Genomic DNA, 20060 nt, shown 5'->3' on the forward strand with positions numbered 1-20060 from the left:
TGCTTCTGTTAGAAATAGTGCAGAATCCTGTTAAAGCATTATAGAAATCCATGCTTTCTTATGCTATTCCCAAATCATTGGCAGTGAAGAATTTAAAAATTCTTTAAATCCTAAAAATTCTAAATATGGTTTACTAAAAGTGGCTTTAATTTTAAATAGGATTGAGTCACCAGTTGTATTGTCACCTCTCAATAAGGTCAAGTGGTCTTTTGCAGCTTTGAAACCAGGCACCAATGTCTTCTTTTCAGTTGCAGTGTACTTATGTGGGGATATCTTTTCTTTCAGAAGACATAATTCTATCATTTTGTCCACATTAAACACTTCATTATCATTGTATCTAACTGCCTGCTCTTAGTTCAATAATTTTGGAAAACAAGCCTGGGAGACCTGAGACCCTGTCAATTTTATATTATACAATCCCACACATCTTTTATCTTTGAAACCACCCACAACTTGCATCAATACTACTATGACCTTCTCTTACATGAGGTTTAGGATTCTAATATATATCTTTTGCTTTTTCTTGAATCACAATAAGGCTAACTGGAATCCATTGCATACATTTTCCATCAATGTACATTTTCAAAAATCTTTTCATTTCTTCTATTGTGCTACTACATGCATAAGTGGAAGAAATTCACTGACTTCTCATACTCATTTTCACGTTTCATGATTTGCTCTTTATCCTTCATTATGACATTTACCATGCCTACACCACTTTCAGCTCAGTTTATAATTTTCTCTTCAAAAGAAATTGCACATAATTTCTCTTTTCACCACCCTAGATCCAGGAGCATCCTCACTTTATTTTCCTTTCACTCATCTGAACCACAGTAAACAATACTAATATAAAAACACTTCACGTTACTGTTACACTAAACCACAAGATTGCAGCACCACAACAATGTGCATGAGACTGCTGAAACAATACTGAAAGTGAAATCAAAACTTTTGTTTTGGAAGAATCAAAAGAATGTACAATTACAATATCATTCACAAGGATAGCAATGTAGTGCACTGCCAAAGATGTTTAAAGTTGTTGTTTAACATATTCACAATTTTACATATCAAATATGTATAAAGTTGTGGATATATGTTAAATTACATGTTACTCACCTGTTAGTAATCTTAATAAGACAGCATCGTAACCACAATCACAAAAGATGCTCAAAAGAACCAAAAACAGTTAATATTTCCAATTTTCATCTTTCACTATGTTTGCTAAAACATGAAAAGTTCAATATTCTACTGCAGTTCTTCTAACATGTTATGGATTGCTTACAGAGATTACTTTGTTTCAAAAAGCCCCCAAGAAAGAAACAATGTGGAAAAGTCCAGAACTGAAGCGACTACAAATCCACTGAAATTACCCAATCAACAAATAGCTTATATAATATTGCATTATTTCATTATTAGTATGGCCTTTGAAAATAACCTCCACATATTAGAACTGTTAACAGAATACCAAATGACTCATTTACAACATAATGTCTCAGCTTTTCCACCATCTTTACCAAAAGATAACATATAAATCTCTACTATAAAGAAGCCAGTAGTTTTGTTTGTTTATGGGCTTTAAGGCACAAGGGCAGCAAGGCCATAATGCACCTAACTATGGTGACCCAGTAGTTTTCTTGAGCATTTTTTGACTGTGATGTGATATTAAACAGTTACGAACATTACCTACTACCCTACTCATTTCTATATACACTTATTCTATCTTATACACTTAAGTGTTCTAAAACCTAAAACCTTTACAAACCTCTAGTCTTCGTGGAACACTCTCCACCAATTTTTTATAAATGTCCTCCGATATTTTACACCATTTGCAGTGACCAGTCAGCTCTGTTTTTTTGGTGGTCTCTCCTCACACACACACACCTGATAATCCAATTCATCCTAGAGGTTCAACATAGGATTGAGGTCAAGGCTCTGGCCAGTCCAGTCCAACTTTATTGATGCTCATCTCCTCAAACTAGTCCATAACAATGCAAGTAACATGACATGAAGCACTGTCCTGCTGATACAAGTATGAGCCTTCCCCAACACAGGTAAAGTGTTATTGTCCAAGACATCAAGGTAGATCCCAGCATTCATGGTTCTGTCTAAAACAACCAGTGGTCCCAAGCCAAACTGCGAAAAACAGCCCCAAACTTACATACTGCCTCCGCCAAACTTTGTTGTCAGGATGATACAGTCTGTCAGGTAGCTTTCTTTAGACATTTACCAGCCACTCCCATACATGCCTCTCAGACTATGAGACCATGTACAGTGGCTCATCACTCCAAACAACTCTTCATTGGTTTACAGCCCAAGAATGGTAGGCCTTACACCAAGCTAGATGACATCCAGCATTAGTCAGGATAATTATTAGCCTGCAGACAGCTACATGGCTGTGGTAACCCATGACATGCAGCATCCTATGCACTGTAATAGTGCTAGTACATATCCCAGTTTTCATCTTGCTGAGGGCTTATGTGTGCTGCAACATTGACCTCTGTTCCGAGCAGACATTTCATTGCAGTGTTCTCTCGTCATGTTACATCAGCCTTGAAGGTTTTCTGGATTGTTTTTGTGAGTTTCAGTATCAGTTCGCATCCATTTGCAGACTAAAATGCATTTGAGAGCATAATCCATTTGAGAGCTTCCTTGGACTTAGGGGAGGTACCCATAGACTGGAAATGTGCAAATGTGACCCCAATTCACAAAGGAGGATCAAAGGCTGACACAATTAATTATAGACCTGTGAGCTTAACTTCTGTTCCAGGAAAATTAACGGAGGCACTGGTTAAAGAAGACAAGACTTCAGTTATAGCTCGGACACAGCATGGTTTTGTTAAGGGGAAGTCTTGCCTGACCAATTTGATTGGATACTATGATGCAGTCACAAAAGAACTGGATGCAGGGAATAGCTTTGATATTATATACTTGGATCTTAGAAAGGCTTTTGATACTGTTGCACATGGAAGACTGCTACACAAATTGGAGCAGTGTGACATTGGAGGCAAATTGCTGCTATGGATAAAGGGGTGGTTGAGGGGGAGAAGACAGAGAGTGGTAATCAATGGACACTGCTCATCGTGGACTAATGTTATTAGTGGAGTCCCTCAGGGCTCAGTGTTGGGTCCATTATTGTTTTCTGTATTTATAAATGATATTGATGATGGTATATCAAGCTTAATGTCCAAGTTTGCAGACGATACAAAGGTTGGCAGGGTTGTCAAGGACACTACTGACACTATGCTGCTGCAACAGGATCTGGAAAAGTTGAGCAGATGGGCTGAGAGGTGGCAAATGAAGTTTAACATTGACAAATGTAAAGTACTACACATGGGAAACAGCAACCCCAGAGCAACGTATCAACTCTGTAGTACTACACTGACAGTGCTAGAGAATGAAAGGGACTTAGGGGTGGTTGTGCAGGCAGATATGAAGTTCTCTGAGCAGTGAAGACACGCTGCAAGAGTAGCTCATGGAGTATTGTCAATGATATACAGGAATTTTTCCAGCAGGGATAAGGAGGTGATTATTCCCTTGTATAAGGCAATGGTCAGGCCACACCTAGAGTACTGTATACAGGTCTGGAGGCCTCATTTCAAGAAGGATGTAGAGCTGCTGGAACGAGTACAGAGAAGGGCAACAAGATTAGTGAATGGAACAAAGGGGTGCTCTTACGAAGAAAGGCTTAAGTTTTGCAAATTACAGTGTCTGGAGACTAGGCACCAGCGAGGTGATCTGATAGAGGTGTATAAAGCCTTGAATGGTTTGAGCATGCTCAATGCTGATGGGATTCTTCCTCTAGCTCAGAATAATCATCTGAGAGGGCATAAATTCAAATTGAGGAAAGACAGATGTAGGATAGACGTGCGGAAATTTGCCTTTAGCCAGCGGGTGGTTGGTTGGTGGAACAGACTTCCATCCCTTGTGGTGGAGGTTGATAGCCTAAATAAGTTTAAGGCTCAGCTGGACAGGTATTTTGAACGAACAGAGGGGTGAAGTGGAAGTGGGTTTTTTTTTGGCTGATGCTGCATAAGCTTGCTTTCTTGCATCAAATGCCTCTACTAATGCTAATGCTAAAATCATTAATTATCGACTTAGGGATCTTCACTGCTGTTGAAATGTCACATACAGACTGACTGGTCATGTGGCACCCTATTATCTTACAGACGTTCAGCAAAGAATTATCATTCTGTGCTGGAAACTCTGTCTATCATGGAATCTTGCACATTCAGTCATATTACTGTTGCCTCAAAGGCTTACAAGCATACTTATAGTTGTGTCTGACATATAGTACTTGGACAGGATGCAACTAACTAACAAAAGGATGTCTGAATGTTAATAGTAGGGCAGTATATTTACTGATCATATTTTCCATCAACTAGTTTCACTCTAGCCACTGTGTGTTTAGTAAATAAATTAACTAAATTTCTGTTTTTCAAAGACTGGTGCACTTTTTATTTCATTAGTACCTGAATGATTTGAAGCTCACTCTATTATATTTGTATTTCAGTGAAAAGCAATGTAATCACCATAAATGGCAATTACTTTTGATGAAAAATCCTGTTTATCAGTTTTTTTTTTTAATGGAAGTTCCTTTTTGGTGTCTTGTTATAACATCTAATATTTTATAAATTTAATCTTGTAGGTTGGATGGTTCAGTGAAGACAAGGGGCTCACACTAGATCACATAGTGCTTTCTACTACCAACATCTTTAAAGCTGATATTGATGTCACATTAGGTCCATCGTACAGAAACCAGCACTCACCAGAATCCTCAAATTTCCGTTCAATTTCCTTGACAAGCCATCAGGAACCTGAAACAAATGCAGGACGCCTACCAGCTCCTCCTCCTCCACCACCCTTGTCATCTGTTCACATTTCCAGTGGTTCCTCATTTAGGGTATCTTCAAAAGAACCAGATGTTATATCACCAGTAGTACTAGACCATGTGACAGCAGTTCAACACACAAGCTTGTCATATTGGTTGGGAAAACCGTGGGCCTTGACTATTTTGGGAATCAGTGGGTTTGGCGTTCTAGCTACCTTATACATCTTGGTGTTTCTATTAGTAAAAGCTTGTGAAGGGGCATTAAGGAAGGGTAACTCTGCCCTCACAGCCCTCCAACTGATGTCCTTACTTGCTCTCTATGGTGCTGCCATCTTGTTTACTTGGAAACCATCAGAAAAAGTTTGTGGATTACAACGATTGGCTCCCAATATAGCATATGTATTCTCATATGGCTGTCTGTTACTCAGAGGAATGAACTTAAGGTCACAGAGCTCACTTGGATTAGGTGGTGCTGTGAGCAGATTTAACCAATTTCTTACTTTAATGTTCATTGTAGGTATTCAAGTGGCACTGGAAATTCAGTGGTGGCTCCTGCACCCCCCAAGAATTCAGAAGAAGTCTCAGGAATGTCTTACTTCTAAAGAAGATATACTGTTATCTCAAGCATACATAGTGGGATTGCTAATCCTCACTGTGGCTGTGTCCTTCACAGTCCGAAAAATACCCTACACACTGAGAGAGGGAAGGTGTCTGCTTGCCACTGGACTTACTTGCCTTGGCTTTTTTATTGCATGGGGTGTTGCTTGCTGGCTTCTGCCAGATACCAGTAGTCGAAATATTGCTGCTCCTATAGCTTTAATTATTACAGCCTTAGTGATACTCATAGGAGTCTTTGGACCACAGCTGTATATGATTCACAAATATGGTGGGTTCCCACATAAACCCCTGTCATATGCAGATTCCTTATCAACAGTATTTTCAATGTTTAAGGATGCTGACAATGCATCAGGCGGTAGTACAACTACCACACAGAGAGGGAAAAAATCTGCAAAAACATTGGACACACCATTCCGAGAAGAAATTGTGGAGGGAACCCGTAATCCACTTTATAGCGAGTTCCAATCTGCCTATCCTTAGAATATATTATTGGCAATATATAATATTTTTCTTGTAATGCTAAGAAGAATGTATAATAATTTCACTGGAAAGTGAAGTCAAAACTGAAAAGCCAGCTTCAAACCTTTGAAGTGTGGATGGCTGTTTCTAGATCAAAATACAATGGAGATGCCCACAGACACATATACCCAGAGTCTTCTATTCACTTCGGAGAAAAAGCTTGTGAAAGCTGTTCATCGTTGCCAATCTGTAATAAATTCCTTTTTGGTAAACTGAACATTTTTAGAAGAGCTAAATATGCAGTTACTCAGTATGGTGCAATGAATCAGGGCCTTTTTATTTTTATTGCATTACTGCAAAGGACTGCCAAATGGCTTATGGAATCAAAGCAGCGCACTTTAAGCATATCTGAAAGCTAAGTGATAATTTTTAAAGAATATAGCATGCATATATTGGGTCTGTATGAACAAACAGTAGGAAGCTGAATTATGGCACTTGCTGCTGCTTCTGTTCATCATCAGTTAGGATACAATTTGGCTAGAGAGTGACGTTAGACTTTGTTCAATTCACAAAACAAATTATGAACTGAATATGGGCGAGAATAAGTGTAAGGAAAAAAATATTTTCAAGCAATCTGCTGTATTTGTAAATTTTTTTAAAAATCACGTCCAATAAATTTTTTTTTTTTTTTTTTACAAAGAAAAAAAACTAAGATTCACTTGTGTTAATTGTTCAGCTAGCAGGGATCTTATTTCACTACACAAAGAAAGTGATGCCATTATAATAAACAAATTTCCATTTATTCTCGATCTGGCTGAGACCAGAGAAGTCTACATATGTATTAAATTAATCACTGAAGGCAACCAGATTGTTGGCACAATGGTTCACAGTAGGCTGTGTCAGTACTGTGCATGATATTTATTACACAAATTTTGTAATACCTACAAAAACTTTGGTATTAGCTTATATTTCTGGGCATGCGATTGACCAAAATATGCCTGTGCTTGACCATTTGCTAGCCTGTGGTTTAGACCAACAGTAATCACTGGTAGCATAAATTGACACCTAATCCTGTAACATTGGAAAGCTTATGCAAATTTAAAGTGGGACTGGATTTAAAGTAGTTTATTACAAAAATATGAACTTTTGGTTCTATAGATATAGGAATCACAAGCATGTTATCATGCTTGTGATTCCTATATCTTTCTTTTCATTATGGGAGCTTCAAAATTACACAGAATAATGTAAGAGCATATGCTAAAACTAAAAAACAAAGAAGCAAAATTCCATGTCTCAAATGTCTTCATTTAATAGATATTAAATACTGATCATAAATTACATAAATAACAATGTTGTACTGTAGAGAGCTTTGTTCCTATAGGTTCACTGATCATACTTGTGATTCCTATCTATCTATCTATCTATCTATTATATTTTCCCTGCTTAATGACAAGCTGCAGTAGTGTCACTGTGGCATAATTCTGTGTTGGTTACTTCCCATGGTGAGTGCAGACACTACTACTACTTTTTTTATTTCCAGCTACTAATCAATAATGTTTATTTATTTATTTTTTTTACTTATTTTTATTTATTCTATTTTTGCATACAGATAACAGTGGTTTCTTGAAAACAAAAACTTGCTGTGGTTTCAGAAATATGTTCACGTGGTAAAAAAAAGTAAATGGGAGAATAAGCTCTGCAACAAGTAGAATCATATGTTTAATTTCGCAGTGTAGAATGGAGCAATTCCCAGTGGCCAAATATAATCGGCTGCCAAGTTGAATGCTCATATGGCTGTTTGAAGATTTATGCTAAATGAAGAAAACCTTCAATGTCAAATAAATGTGTCTTTTTTTTTGGTAAATTACATATCTATCCAAAAATCTGCATCATAAAATCAGCATAATATTTCATAATCGCTAAGCATTCTCTTATGCTGTTGGTAAGCACAAATCGCTATGGTGGCTATTTGGTTATACTGCCCTCCAACAAATATGCAACTTTCATAACCAAAAGCACTCTGATGGAAACTAGAAAGTCAAGTATGGCTTGGAAATTTAACAACAGCCTAAGAGGAAATCCCACAGAGAGGAACAAAAGTTAAAAGCTAGGTATGTTCTATGCCATTGGATAATATTGGACAGTGTTCAGCGGCTGATATAACTAGCCAACAAGTGGGAATGATTGCTTGAACAAAAAAAAAAAAAAAAAAAACCACAACAAATCAAATGAAGTTTCAGCAATTTACAGAATTCATTGCCTGGAAGCATAAAATAAACAATGTATATTATAATAGAAAATAAAATTATTTTATTTTTGCTAGTAAAATAAAATTATTTTATTTTACTAGCATATGGACATAACACAGCATAGGATCAGAGGTTAAAGTAATCAATTGACAATGGTGAATTTTAACTTGAATAGGGGCTGAGATGTAAGCAACTACATATCAAGTAGACTGCATACAGACATGCAGATCACCAGACAGATGGACAAACTCTAGCACAAACTGCTTCCCTGATAGGGGAAGCAGTTTGTGCTAGAGTTTACTGCCATCTTCATAGACTTCTTTTCTTTGACATTTTTCTTCCAATTCATGGTTATTGTGTCTTCTAAACAATAACTGCACATGTTCTAAGAAAATATTCCAACCATCAAGCATTAAGATTTGTACACAAGTCTTTTCAAATAAGTGGTGTGTGACATTAACCACAGAGTTCATTTAACTAACTTTGATAACAGTCACAAGAATTGAAATGATTATGTAAATATGTAATCATTTTGGTCCTTGGCAGCTTTCCTCTCATCAGCATCTATTAATGCTCAAAACTGAATCATGCTTATGAATCAATGAAAAGGGGCTTTCATCACTACTATATCACGAATTATGTTAAATGTATATCCTGTTATCTATTGGATAGGATATATCTATCTTAATAGGATATATTCATCATACCTTACTGTGACAGCTGCACTGTCCAATTACTCCAAGAACAATTCAGGCGTAATGATATGCAAATGACAAATTCACTTGGAAGATCAATGAAGAATATCCATTCTGTTATAAAGAATCAGAAAAGCTACAAAGTTATACTGTATATCAGGGTCAAACCTATCCACACCAATCACAGGACTAGGATTACTGTGTAACAAGTAACTGCTGCTGTTCCACTGACTATGATGATGAACATCTAGAATAGGGGTGATGAACCCATGGCACACGTACCCAAAGTGGCGCATGTACAAATTTTTTGGCATGCTGAATTCAGAGCATTCCAGAAAATTTTCAAACTTCATGCAGTGATTTGTTTGAAGTCGGAATGGTGACCCATACTAACGAAATTAAAAAATTCTCATATTTCACACATTTATTCAGAATATAAGTTATTGGTAAAGCTATGTGAGATATATTATTCACATTCCGGTTTGTATTGGTGTGGAGATTGGAAATTATTCTTCATAATTCCCATAAATTCTCATAAATATTTTAATTGCTATTTGCCCTTTACAGATTGTTCAGAATGTCAGCTCAACCAGCAAAGAAACAAAAAAAGTTGAGATGAAGGGGGGAATAGCAAGGAATTTCAAGAATCTTGGAGTGAAAGATTTGGCATGATTAAGAAGGATAAAGGATTATGCATTTTGTTTTCTGAAATACGAAAGTAGTTTTTTAAAAGATTTAGCCAATTTTGGCATGCACCCTTAAAAGGTTCGCCACCCCTGATCTAGAACTATACTTATGCCATGGGTTATTATAACTCTGCATTCACACAAAAGGTTCGTGAAAAGTTCCCCAATAATCCAAAAGGAGCAGCTAAAAGTCACAAAACAGTATACATAGGATTCTCTGGGTATAACTAAAAAAGAAAGCTTTTGATAACTGTTAAAAATAAATGACAGCAAACTATTTGAGATAAGAAAATAATGCAAAATATTCAATGAGTGCAGCCATGTCGAAATGCAAAATGATGATACTGACTTCTTGCAAGAGTACAAAGGAAGGCAATAAGATTAGTTCTTGTTTGTACTCTGACATGACCACCAGGTCAGAGGAGTTTACAATAAATTATCAATACAAACATTAATCGTATTTAGCAGTCATGGGCTTGAATCCCGGTCCACTCAAAGAGCACATGCTACTGCACTCTCGCTCTTGACCACTCAGCTATGTCAGGCTAGTTTTGTAAGATACCAATCTTGAAAACCAGACATCTGTGAAATCTGAGGTGTTTTAGGCCTTAAAAGGGTGGAGACAGTTAATGATAGAGCATATATTTTCTATTTATATGACAATGCACAAAAAGGAACACAGATTCAAATTAAGGAAAGATAATTGTATATTAAATATAACATTTGTTTTTAGTTAATGAATAAACAATTGTCGGGACAAGTTGCCTCCTAGCTTTGTAGAGTCAGAGCTTATGTAGATTTAAAGAAGGATTAAAATGAGTAATTTGAAAAGAGATGAGAAATATAAAAGTGGGGAGACATTTTTCACTCATTCATTAATTATTTATTTATTTTGATGACAGATGCTACATAAGTTTTGCTTCCCTGCATTCTTTTACCATTTTAACACTATGGGTATGACTAAAAGAAAGCTCCACAACTATTAAAATTTTTGGCAATCTGTCTGCAGCAGATGTATACGAAGAATACTGTACCTATTAAAATGATTAGCACTAAAAATGGCACCAAAACTAAACATAAGGGTGTTTAATAGAATTATAATTACGTATTGAAGTAATTTTTATTATTATTTAAGGTTAGTTAAGAATGTATTATTGTATTTAACATGTTAACCTTAATAAAATAAATTGGACTCTGTTCATGTTAAAAGCTAAAGGAACAAGAAGGCAAAGCATCTAAACATTATTAATTTTATTACACTTTACGTCTGTGATATATACATTTTTGTGAGTAATATATTTTAAAAAAAATTACAATTTATCTGCAGATTCACAATTAACTGATTCTTCTTGCACAATTGAAAAACAGATAGTATATACAGTATTTACACAACATAATCACAGGGACAGAAACTTGGTCCATTAGGTGGTTCTGCTTTTAATCCACGCCTGTATATAGAAAATGAAATACTTAGTGTTAGAATGTATTAGCTGAAATCTTAGGACTAATTTAATAAACAGATTCCTTGTCTTTGTTCTATATTTAGATTCTTTAAACTATAAATATTAAAATTAATCCTTGCATGGTTACAGCTCGTGATCTCAAATAAGGGTGAGGTCACAACCTGGATTACATTGATTTATGTTTCAAACATTATAAAGTTCTATATTTTCTCATAATCCATGCATCTTCATTTGTAAGAAAGAAAAATTTTAAATAATTTTATATTTAGAGTTACTCTCCACTTCTATTGTCATAATCAGTAGAACTTGCATAGCCAGGATCACTTTTCAAAGCAGGTTAATATTTGATCTGCTCTAAACAGTGATCTGTGAACCGTTGACATTTTTCACTTTTAGCTTTTCCCCATTGATATAGGCAAAATGTGTGCCCATATAGTTCTGATCCATTGGCAGACCTAGTCCTCATCTGGCCACTTGATTTTTCTATTTGTATTTGTCTTCCCTCCACCATCATTTACATACACAGTTCCTTCAGTGAAGCCTTGAATGGCTTATTTATGCAGACATTCAGGAGTTGTATCATTGATGTCAACACTTGGAGAAAACTACTTGATCTGTGATGAAGTAGTCATCCCCAATATCTATTTATTCCTTTTTGTGTCATCAGCTGTGTACTCTCGAAAGCTATCTAATACCTCAGCACACTCTGATGTTCTGCAGTGCCCCAGTGTAATTTTTTCACGCTTGTATTATCCAATATAGGACAAATATACTATTTTTCTCTCTCTCTCTCTGATAATAATATCTTTCACATTTACTTTAGGAAGAGTTTTTCCTCTGAAGAACTACATATGGTAGCAATTTTCTGTTGTCCACTGCAAAACAACATTACAGTACACTTCTGCTTTCTATTACAGCCAATTCTTACCATGTCATGGTAAGAATTGGTCTTATCACCTTTCCTCTTCACAACAGAGTTAAGGGCCATCTCAAAATATACTAGTGCTTAGTTGGTATTACCAACTTGTCAGAGAAGGTACAAATAACACTGCTGAAATTTGATAGCATATCTCTGAAAACTTAGCACCTTTTGTTCATGTGGGTCTGGAAGCCAATAAGAGAGACTTCTTATGCACATATCATTTCTACTGAAATCTCTCACAATCCATCCTTAACTGCATTAAAACTCTGAATTTGAAGGTCTTTTACAAAGACCAAGACCTTAAGCTAGTATATTTCTGTGAAAACTGCACATTCAAAATGTTGCTTTATAGTGACATACTCACAAAGCTTTCCTTTCATCTCTGAGTATTTTGTTTTCTTTCAATGAAAAGACCTACAACTACCAGTACCTTGCAACATTGTCCCCCTTCCTCCAATCTCATATACAACTGTTACAGATGTTGTATTGTCTACTGCTACACAATATGCAAATTCTTCTACCTCTTTGATTAAGTTTTTCACTAACTGTGAAAGAACAACAGCATGTACATTTCACTCATTATCAGAGGAACACATTCACAATACTATACAGCACCAAGCAATGACAGAAGTTCAGATCAACATTGGAGATTTTGGTTAAGGTTTCTTTTCATACAGATGTCTGTTTGTATACTACAAACGAGCACTGCAATTTTCATAGAGTCTGCTAGCTACTGTTTTCAAGTGCCATCTTAGCTGTTTAAAGCTAAAAAGGCAATTGGAAACAGTAGCACTGCCAACTTTGTACCTGGAGAAATAGAACAACTCTTTTTTAAGTGTGCAGATTATTCAAGTATATACTTAAACATTAAGATAAAACACAAACAGCAAGAGCAAAAACATGTGCACATGGTGCTACCTGAACATTCCAATGCAGCAAGGAAATGGAACCAATAAGAAGCAAGTTAGAAGATGAAGTATAATGGCATTCAGTTCACTTGCTATGCAGGTAAAGAAATGGTGATGAGACAGCACCAATGCCCTTATTTCTGTATCACACCAATATAAATAGTAAGTGGTGTGGGTAGTTAGGAGTGGTGATGGGGAAGGTTCCTTGGGCATCAAAGCACTGTGTATGTCAACACCTTACTAGTATGTAAAGTGTCTTTAGGGTTTTTGTACACAATACAGTTTAGAGATGGCATTTTTCAGTTCCCCATAGGCAGAAAGATTCTGTACTAGTTAATTTTAAATGATTAGTTAATGTTAGTCACTCTGCACATGACAGTGTACATCCAGGTTACACCATTAAAGATTTAAATATTTTTTTAGACAAAGACTGATCTACAATGTAAATTGCTCCACTACAATCACATTTTTTACAGTAGAAGCAAGTCACTAAAATTTTTTTTATAATACTAAATGCATCACTCTGACCATACTGAACAAAAAAAAAAAAATTTCCCTTTGTCTTATAAGGTGATGGTCAACAACAAGCATGTTATGTCTTGTCATCAACAAAGAAAAGACTAACTTACACAATTGGCCACAAATTACACGTCATCAATTAGACAAAGGAAAAGAGAACTGCAGAAAGACATTAACAGAGAAGTTGATACAGGAGTGGTGGAAACAAGAGGATAAATTCAGTATGGCAATCAAAAACAAGCATAACCTTCATTAGTCAACAGCAAAATGGATAGGACTTGAAAAAGAACTGAATAGCTGGTAATAGGGTCAACAAAAACAACCATTTTTGAGGCAAAAGTCAGGGCAGTAGCAAAGGGACTTGATTTTGGTGGCAGAAGAATTCGGTGTCAGATTTGTGAAGTGAAACTTCACAAATGAGGACATGATCAATGATAGTCCATCAAATGCCAGAACAATATGAAAACTAAATCTTGGAATTTCATAGATTTACAATTAATGTTAGGAAGTACACAAACTACATAGCTATTAGCTAAATTGGTAATATGTATGAAGTACTTAATGTTTGATGTATCCTCAAGTAGAAGTGTGGATGCTAAAAAGTACAAAATCAGTAACTGTGAAGACATCACACCATGAAAAGACACTAGTGTTGTTTTGGCTTGTTGTGTTGGTGAAACAAAACTTCCACCTCTCCTATTCAAGAGAATCTCTGCCAAAGGAAAAAAATTCCACTAGATATTTTTGTCCATGTTCAAGCTAAGGGTTGGATGGATGAAGATGGAGTCAAACTACGGCTAGAAAAAGTGTCCTGGTGGCCTTCACAAGGACCGATTTAATGCAAATAAAATAGAGGCCACAAAGAGGAGGGTGGAAAATTTAAAAACACAACTTGCTGTAATTTCAGGTGGACTTATTGACCAACTACAATTGCTGAATGTTTCTATTAACAAGCCTTTTAAAGCTTTCATGAAAGAAAGATGGGCTAAATGGATGAAGGTGCCACAACACAACTTAACACCTACTCGTTATATGAAGAGAAAAACAATTTCTCAGTGTGCAAATGGGTAAAAAATTCTTGGGATGTAGTAAAGACCGAGGAAGTTGTGAAGTCAGAAGTGTGGCATCAACCATATTTGTTATCACCTTCTGTGCCATCCATATTTGGATGGCACAGAAGGTGATATTCTGTTTGATGAGATTGTTATTTGGTTTTTAGGAGCATTAGCAACTAAGGCCATATTGCTCCGGGATATGCGGCAGTCATTCCCTGACCTTTCCGCATCCTCCGTATTTGGTAGTATCACAGGCTCGAATCCCGGTCTAATCAAGAAGCGTGTGCTATGCACTGCTGCTCCTGCCCATCCTCATCATGATCTTCATGATGAGGATGACAGCAGCAATGGATTTCCAGGTTTTGAAGATGAATAAACTTTTCTTTTATTACACCATTTTCTTATTATTCTTTAAGATGAATTAGAATAATATTTTTGTCTAAGAATTTTGCAACGATTAAAATATTTTGGTTCACCTTAGTATGTATGGTATTATAAAAATAGTCATATGTGCAATAAATTGCTTTTGTTTAAAAAGATTAGAAATAATGTGATATGTGCAATAAAATAAGTCATTCCTCAAAAATGTTATTCATTTTCCTAAATAATCTTTGCTAAATTATGGATATGTCTTAATACCTTAGTGTGTCTTATATGGCAGGAAATATGATAAACAAAATATTATAAACCAAAAGTTAACTGTGCATGTCTGTGATATATAACCCTTACTTCTTGTACAATTTCTAAAATCCTAATTAAATGCATAGGAATATAGATTAAACGTGGAATGGATTCACAACCAAGGTTTACATAGTTGATATTTACATTATAAATCATGACTAAACATTAAAACTATGTAAAATTTTATAAACGATGAAGAAATATAATTTTCAGTATAATATTCCACTTACTTTAACATTCGGCAACGGTGTTCTTCAAGTCTCGGAGCTGCAACACTAGCATCTGTCACACTCTGAGCACTCCAAAGTCTCTCTGCCACAGCTGATGCTCGTGGCCTAAATTATTGAATAAAAGTTTATTAGAATAATTTAAGAATTCAACGTGAAAAAATAAAAGAGAATACTGAGTTAAAACTAATACTTCTAATAAAAAACTATTTATTAAATTTATTTTATTTCGAATTTAAGTTACTTAAGTTGTCATATTAATTGCCAAAATGCATTATGATTTACCTATTGATCTATAAATTTTTATTGTATTTTTAATCCCAATCAGAATTCCTGTAAGGTTATTTGAAGGCTCAGGTGCAGGCTGGTTTTTATTTTTTATTATTATTTTTTTTTGTGAGCAGGGAGGATCCAACTTCTTGACCAAAATTTTAAACGTCTTTATAAAATGGAGATATAATAGTAAAATAAAATAAACACTAATTTGTCTTGTTGTAATAAAACAATTTCATAGTTTAAAAAAATTGCCACAAAGGAAATATATTTCCAAAGACTTGATTACTGTTAGAAGTGTGTTCCTTCAGTAATCACTACTGGGAATGTTATTTCTGATTTTCTTAAATCAGATTGGCAACGGATACAAATTATGTCATTGAAATTTGCAGATATGTGAAGATTTGGAGGACATAAATGACCAATGCCAGGCAGCAGTCCTTTAAAGTGACTTAGATAGATCTCAGTGATCAGTAAATAGTAGCTTTCTTTTAATGGTGCACAATGCAAGGTGTTTTCACTTGGAATATAACTGAGAGAGAGAGAGAGAGAGAGAGAGAGAGAGAGAGAGATATTTGGGGATGGGATTATGATCCAGAAAGACATGAAGTTCCCTGTGCAGTACAGGCAGTCAGTAGAAAGCTATAGTGCCCTCTCAATGATTTATTGAATGTTTGCTTTAGAAAGACAGGGAAATCATAACCCCACTGTATAAAGCAGTTGGGAGACAGAACTTGAAATGCTATGTCAAAGTATGGAGGGCACACCTAAAAGGCACTGGACTTTAAAATGTCCAAAGTTGGACAATATCCCTGGTGAAATTTCAAAAGAGGCCCCCATATGAGGAAAGACTTTGAATTTGTAAGCTGCAGAGCTTGGTATCAGAAACCCTTAGAGGAGTTCTGATTGAATTCCGTAAGTCTTTAAGAGGGGACAATAAAATTAATGAAGGTGAAATTTCTCTACATAAATTGTTAGAATTAGGCCATGAATTCAAATTATAGGGGGTGGGAGAAGTGTTATAAGGTTATGTATACACAGAGCATATTTCAATAAATATTAAGCACAAAGAACTGAACTTATTTACATCTGTAAACGTTTATAATGACTACCTTTTCTTTTTATCTGTATGGACAATGCAATAGTCTTAATTTTCACAGCAGAACTTGCCTTTGTAAATAGTTTCTCTGGTTATTATACTACTTTCAACAGATAGCTTTAGCTCCATTCCAACTTTTAACATTGATTTCATATACTACATACCAACTCACATCGAGCAACTGTTTTACCTTTGTATAGTCACTAGAGATTACCGTCTATGTAAAGAGGGACCAAGTTAGTCATGAAACAGGCTATCATATATCAGTCTCATCTTTTAAACAAATGGCCAATTAACCTTTTGGAGCAGCCATCTGTTTGAGAGTATTGCAATACCAAGGCATCTTGTTATAAAGGCAAGTTTGTTCTACTGTGAGAATTAAGACCATTACATTATGTATATAGTTTAAATGCTGCTGGCCACAAAAACAGATTAAAAGGACAAGATAGGCACGCAAGCATCTTACAAAAGAAAGAAATACCTTTTTTTTTGCATGGATTCTTAAAGACAAATATGATTGTTGATGCAAGTGCCAGAATGCTTTCTTAATATTTCTGAATTGTAAAATGTGCAAGATTTTAAAAAAATATATATATATATATATACACACCAAATTAGCTTTGCATTAGTAACACCCCCTTCTTCAGGAATGGAGTGGTCTGTGATGATGGTGAAGGCTCAAAGTCAGAAACAGCAGATATAAGATTGTAGTTCACACACACATGACAATCAGTTTGAGTATCGGCGAGAAAGAATGAGCTGCCATGAAGATCTTTATAACTTGAAACGTGGATTGTGGTTGTGGGAGCATTGAGATGCTAGTATCTCAACAACAGCCATCATAGTTAAGTGCCCCTATTCTGTAGTGTTGAATCTTCTGTGACTGGTCGACAGTTAAACAACCAGCCAAAGGCCACATGTGGGACAGCCATGTGTGGTTGATAACCATGGTGAGTGTGTTGTGTCTTGTTCCATAACACAGCAGCGATGCAGCAAAGTAGCCCAGTTAACCACACAGTACAATGTAGGAATAGCAAGACTGATTTGCTGGACATTAGCTCATATAGACTACAGCAGTTGCCAACCATCATGGGTGCCCATGCTCACTGATGAACAAAGAAAATGTGTCTTGTTGGCACATCAGCACCAACACTGAACCACCAACATGTGGTCCTGTTGCCTGATTTGATGAATCCTGTGTACAACTTTATCATGTTGATGGGCATATTTGCATTTGGAGAAATGCAGCATGAGGTCATGGCACCTGGATGCACTGATGGTGTTAAGCAGGCTGGAGGCAGTGGTGTTACAGTTTGGGAACTGTTTTTGCATGTCATGCATTCTCTGAATCATCATTAACCAATGGCTCAATGAGAATGCCTACCTTTCAGTTGTTGCGACAAAGTACATCCCTTCATGATGACTGTATGTAGACAACTCCACAGTCTGTGAACAAGGCAATGCGCCATGTCTCAAGGCACAACAGGTTGCTAACTGGTTTCAGGGACATGACAATGAATTCTCCATCATTGTTCAACTCAGCCCAATCTCAACCCAATTAAGTACGTTTAAGACTTACTGGAAAAGGACATTTGACCATCCACATGACAATGTGGCAGGCATTACTGGACACATTGTCCAATGCATGGGTAGTACTACCACGATATACCCTAAAACACCTTGTGAAGTCTCTGCCAAGATGTGTATACGCTGTATTATGCATAAAAGGTGGCTAATGCAAAGCTAACTCAGTGTGTGCATGCAAATAAATAAATCTACAGCTATTGTCAATCCACTACAGGATGGTGGCCTCCACAACAAGTTCATGTTGAGGGAATGGACCATAATCTGCCAAGTTTGTCCAGTGCATGTTGACAGATCAACTGTATTTAGCAGTCAGGGGTTTGAACTCCAGTCTACTCAAAGAGTGTGTGCTATTGCACTCCTGCTCCTGGCCACTCAGCTAAGGAGGCTGCATGCATACAGGGTGTATGAGTATCTTTACAACTTTGATCATAAATAAAATTTTAATCGGGAGCCACAGAACAATACTGAAGGTCTCATTTTACAGAAAACCTTTCGAAGTTTCACTGGGTACCAGTAGATGGTCATGACAGAGCACATTAGAGACAGTCCCAAAGTTAATGTGTGTGGCCTGTTTCATGGTCATGTGATTGGACCCTTTTTCTTCATCAAACCAAAGGTCAACTCTAACATCTACCTAGACACACTGGAAAACTTTGTCTATCCATAGCTAGAAGAACTGCAACCTGGTTTCTTCTTCCAGCAAAATGCCACCCCACTGGGGCTTAATTGTGCTCGAGTCTCTTAATGAGAAATTCCCAAAGCGATGGATTGGGCAGGGTGGACCCATACCTTGGCTGCCTAAATCACCAGATCATGCTCTGTGATTTCTTTCTATGAGGGTATGTTAAAGACCGCGTGTACAAAACTCCGGTGGCTGACATTAACGATTTGAAGGAAAGAATCGCAGTTGAGATTGAAAACGTTGATGCAAACATGCTGCAGCATACATAGCAGGAATTGGAATATTGTTTGGATATTTTGCACCTGACTAATGGTGTGCCCACATTAAGTGTTTGTGACTTTCAGAAAAAAACTGACATTTTCTCTGTTAGATGTTGCCTGAATGGTAATTCTGTCTTTCAATAAAGTTATTTCAAAGTAAAGTTTGAAGATAATTCTCATACACCCAGTGTGTGTGTGTGTGTGTGTGTGTGTGTGTGTGTGTTTTTAATTATCATTAGTCAAACAAAAGCAAAAGGAAGCAAAAGGCTTCCTTGCACAATACAGCTAATGCAGCTATAATAAATATATAAATATATTTTACATTTTAAAACCAATTAAATTCATTCAATTCTACTGATAAAAATAATTTATAGGTGTGATCAAAAAAAGAATTCACACTGTCTTTAAAAAAAAAAAGTCATCAGTTGCAGGATAAATGTTCAAAAATTTGCTTTCAGCTAGAGAATTGTTGGAGAGAACTATCATCTGGTATTGTAAAAGTGAGTACTTTGAATAAATTTAAGGAAGAATTAAATAATTATTAGAGGGGATGGACAGATGAGTTGGGGTGTGTGTGTGTGTGTGTGTGTGTGTGTGTGTGTGTGTGTGTGTGTGTGTAATGCTATACAAGCATGCTTCCTTGTATCATTTATCACTACTAAAACACATTTCTGGAGTCTGTTTTGTGATTCCTTCAGTACATGCTACAAAAAAAGTCTGAAGAATGGTAAACAGTAACCAATATGCTGATTATGTTAATTACTGCTTATATTAGTCTAAATGTGGGGCAATTTCTGGCCAAGAGTAATGAAACTGCAGTCCCCCATACCCTCTACCTCAACAGATCTA

At 36.1% G+C, this 20060-nt stretch overlaps 2 protein-coding genes across 3 annotated transcripts in view; one reads left to right on the forward strand and one right to left on the reverse strand.

The window, feature by feature from the left end:
- Positions 1–6558, forward strand: part of LOC150078107 (metabotropic glutamate receptor-like) — a 103753-nt gene extending 97195 nt beyond the window's left edge. For both annotated transcript variants that reach the window (XM_090385029.1, XM_090385027.1), the window contains exon 7: positions 4646–6558. In XM_090385029.1, the coding sequence (XP_090241155.1) occupies positions 4646–5926 (1281 nt within the window). In that variant the 3' untranslated portion in view covers positions 5927–6558. The remainder of the gene's footprint in view (positions 1–4645) is intronic.
- Positions 6559–10856: 4298 nt separating this feature from the next.
- Positions 10857–20060, reverse strand: part of LOC150078108 (beta-hexosaminidase subunit alpha-like) — a 165183-nt gene continuing 155979 nt past the window's right edge. Inside the window, exons 14-15 of the mRNA XM_090385061.1 lie at positions 15314–15418; positions 10857–10983 (exon numbers count right to left, since the gene is read on the reverse strand). Of these exons, the coding sequence (XP_090241187.1) occupies positions 10920–10983; positions 15314–15418 (169 nt within the window). The 3' untranslated portion in view covers positions 10857–10919. The remainder of the gene's footprint in view (positions 10984–15313; positions 15419–20060) is intronic.

This window comes from Mastigoproctus giganteus, chromosome 11 (genome assembly GCF_048544385.1).
Source record: "Mastigoproctus giganteus isolate SK-2022 chromosome 11, ASM4854438v1, whole genome shotgun sequence".
In the NCBI taxonomy this organism is placed as follows: domain Eukaryota; kingdom Metazoa; phylum Arthropoda; class Arachnida; order Uropygi; family Thelyphonidae; genus Mastigoproctus; species Mastigoproctus giganteus.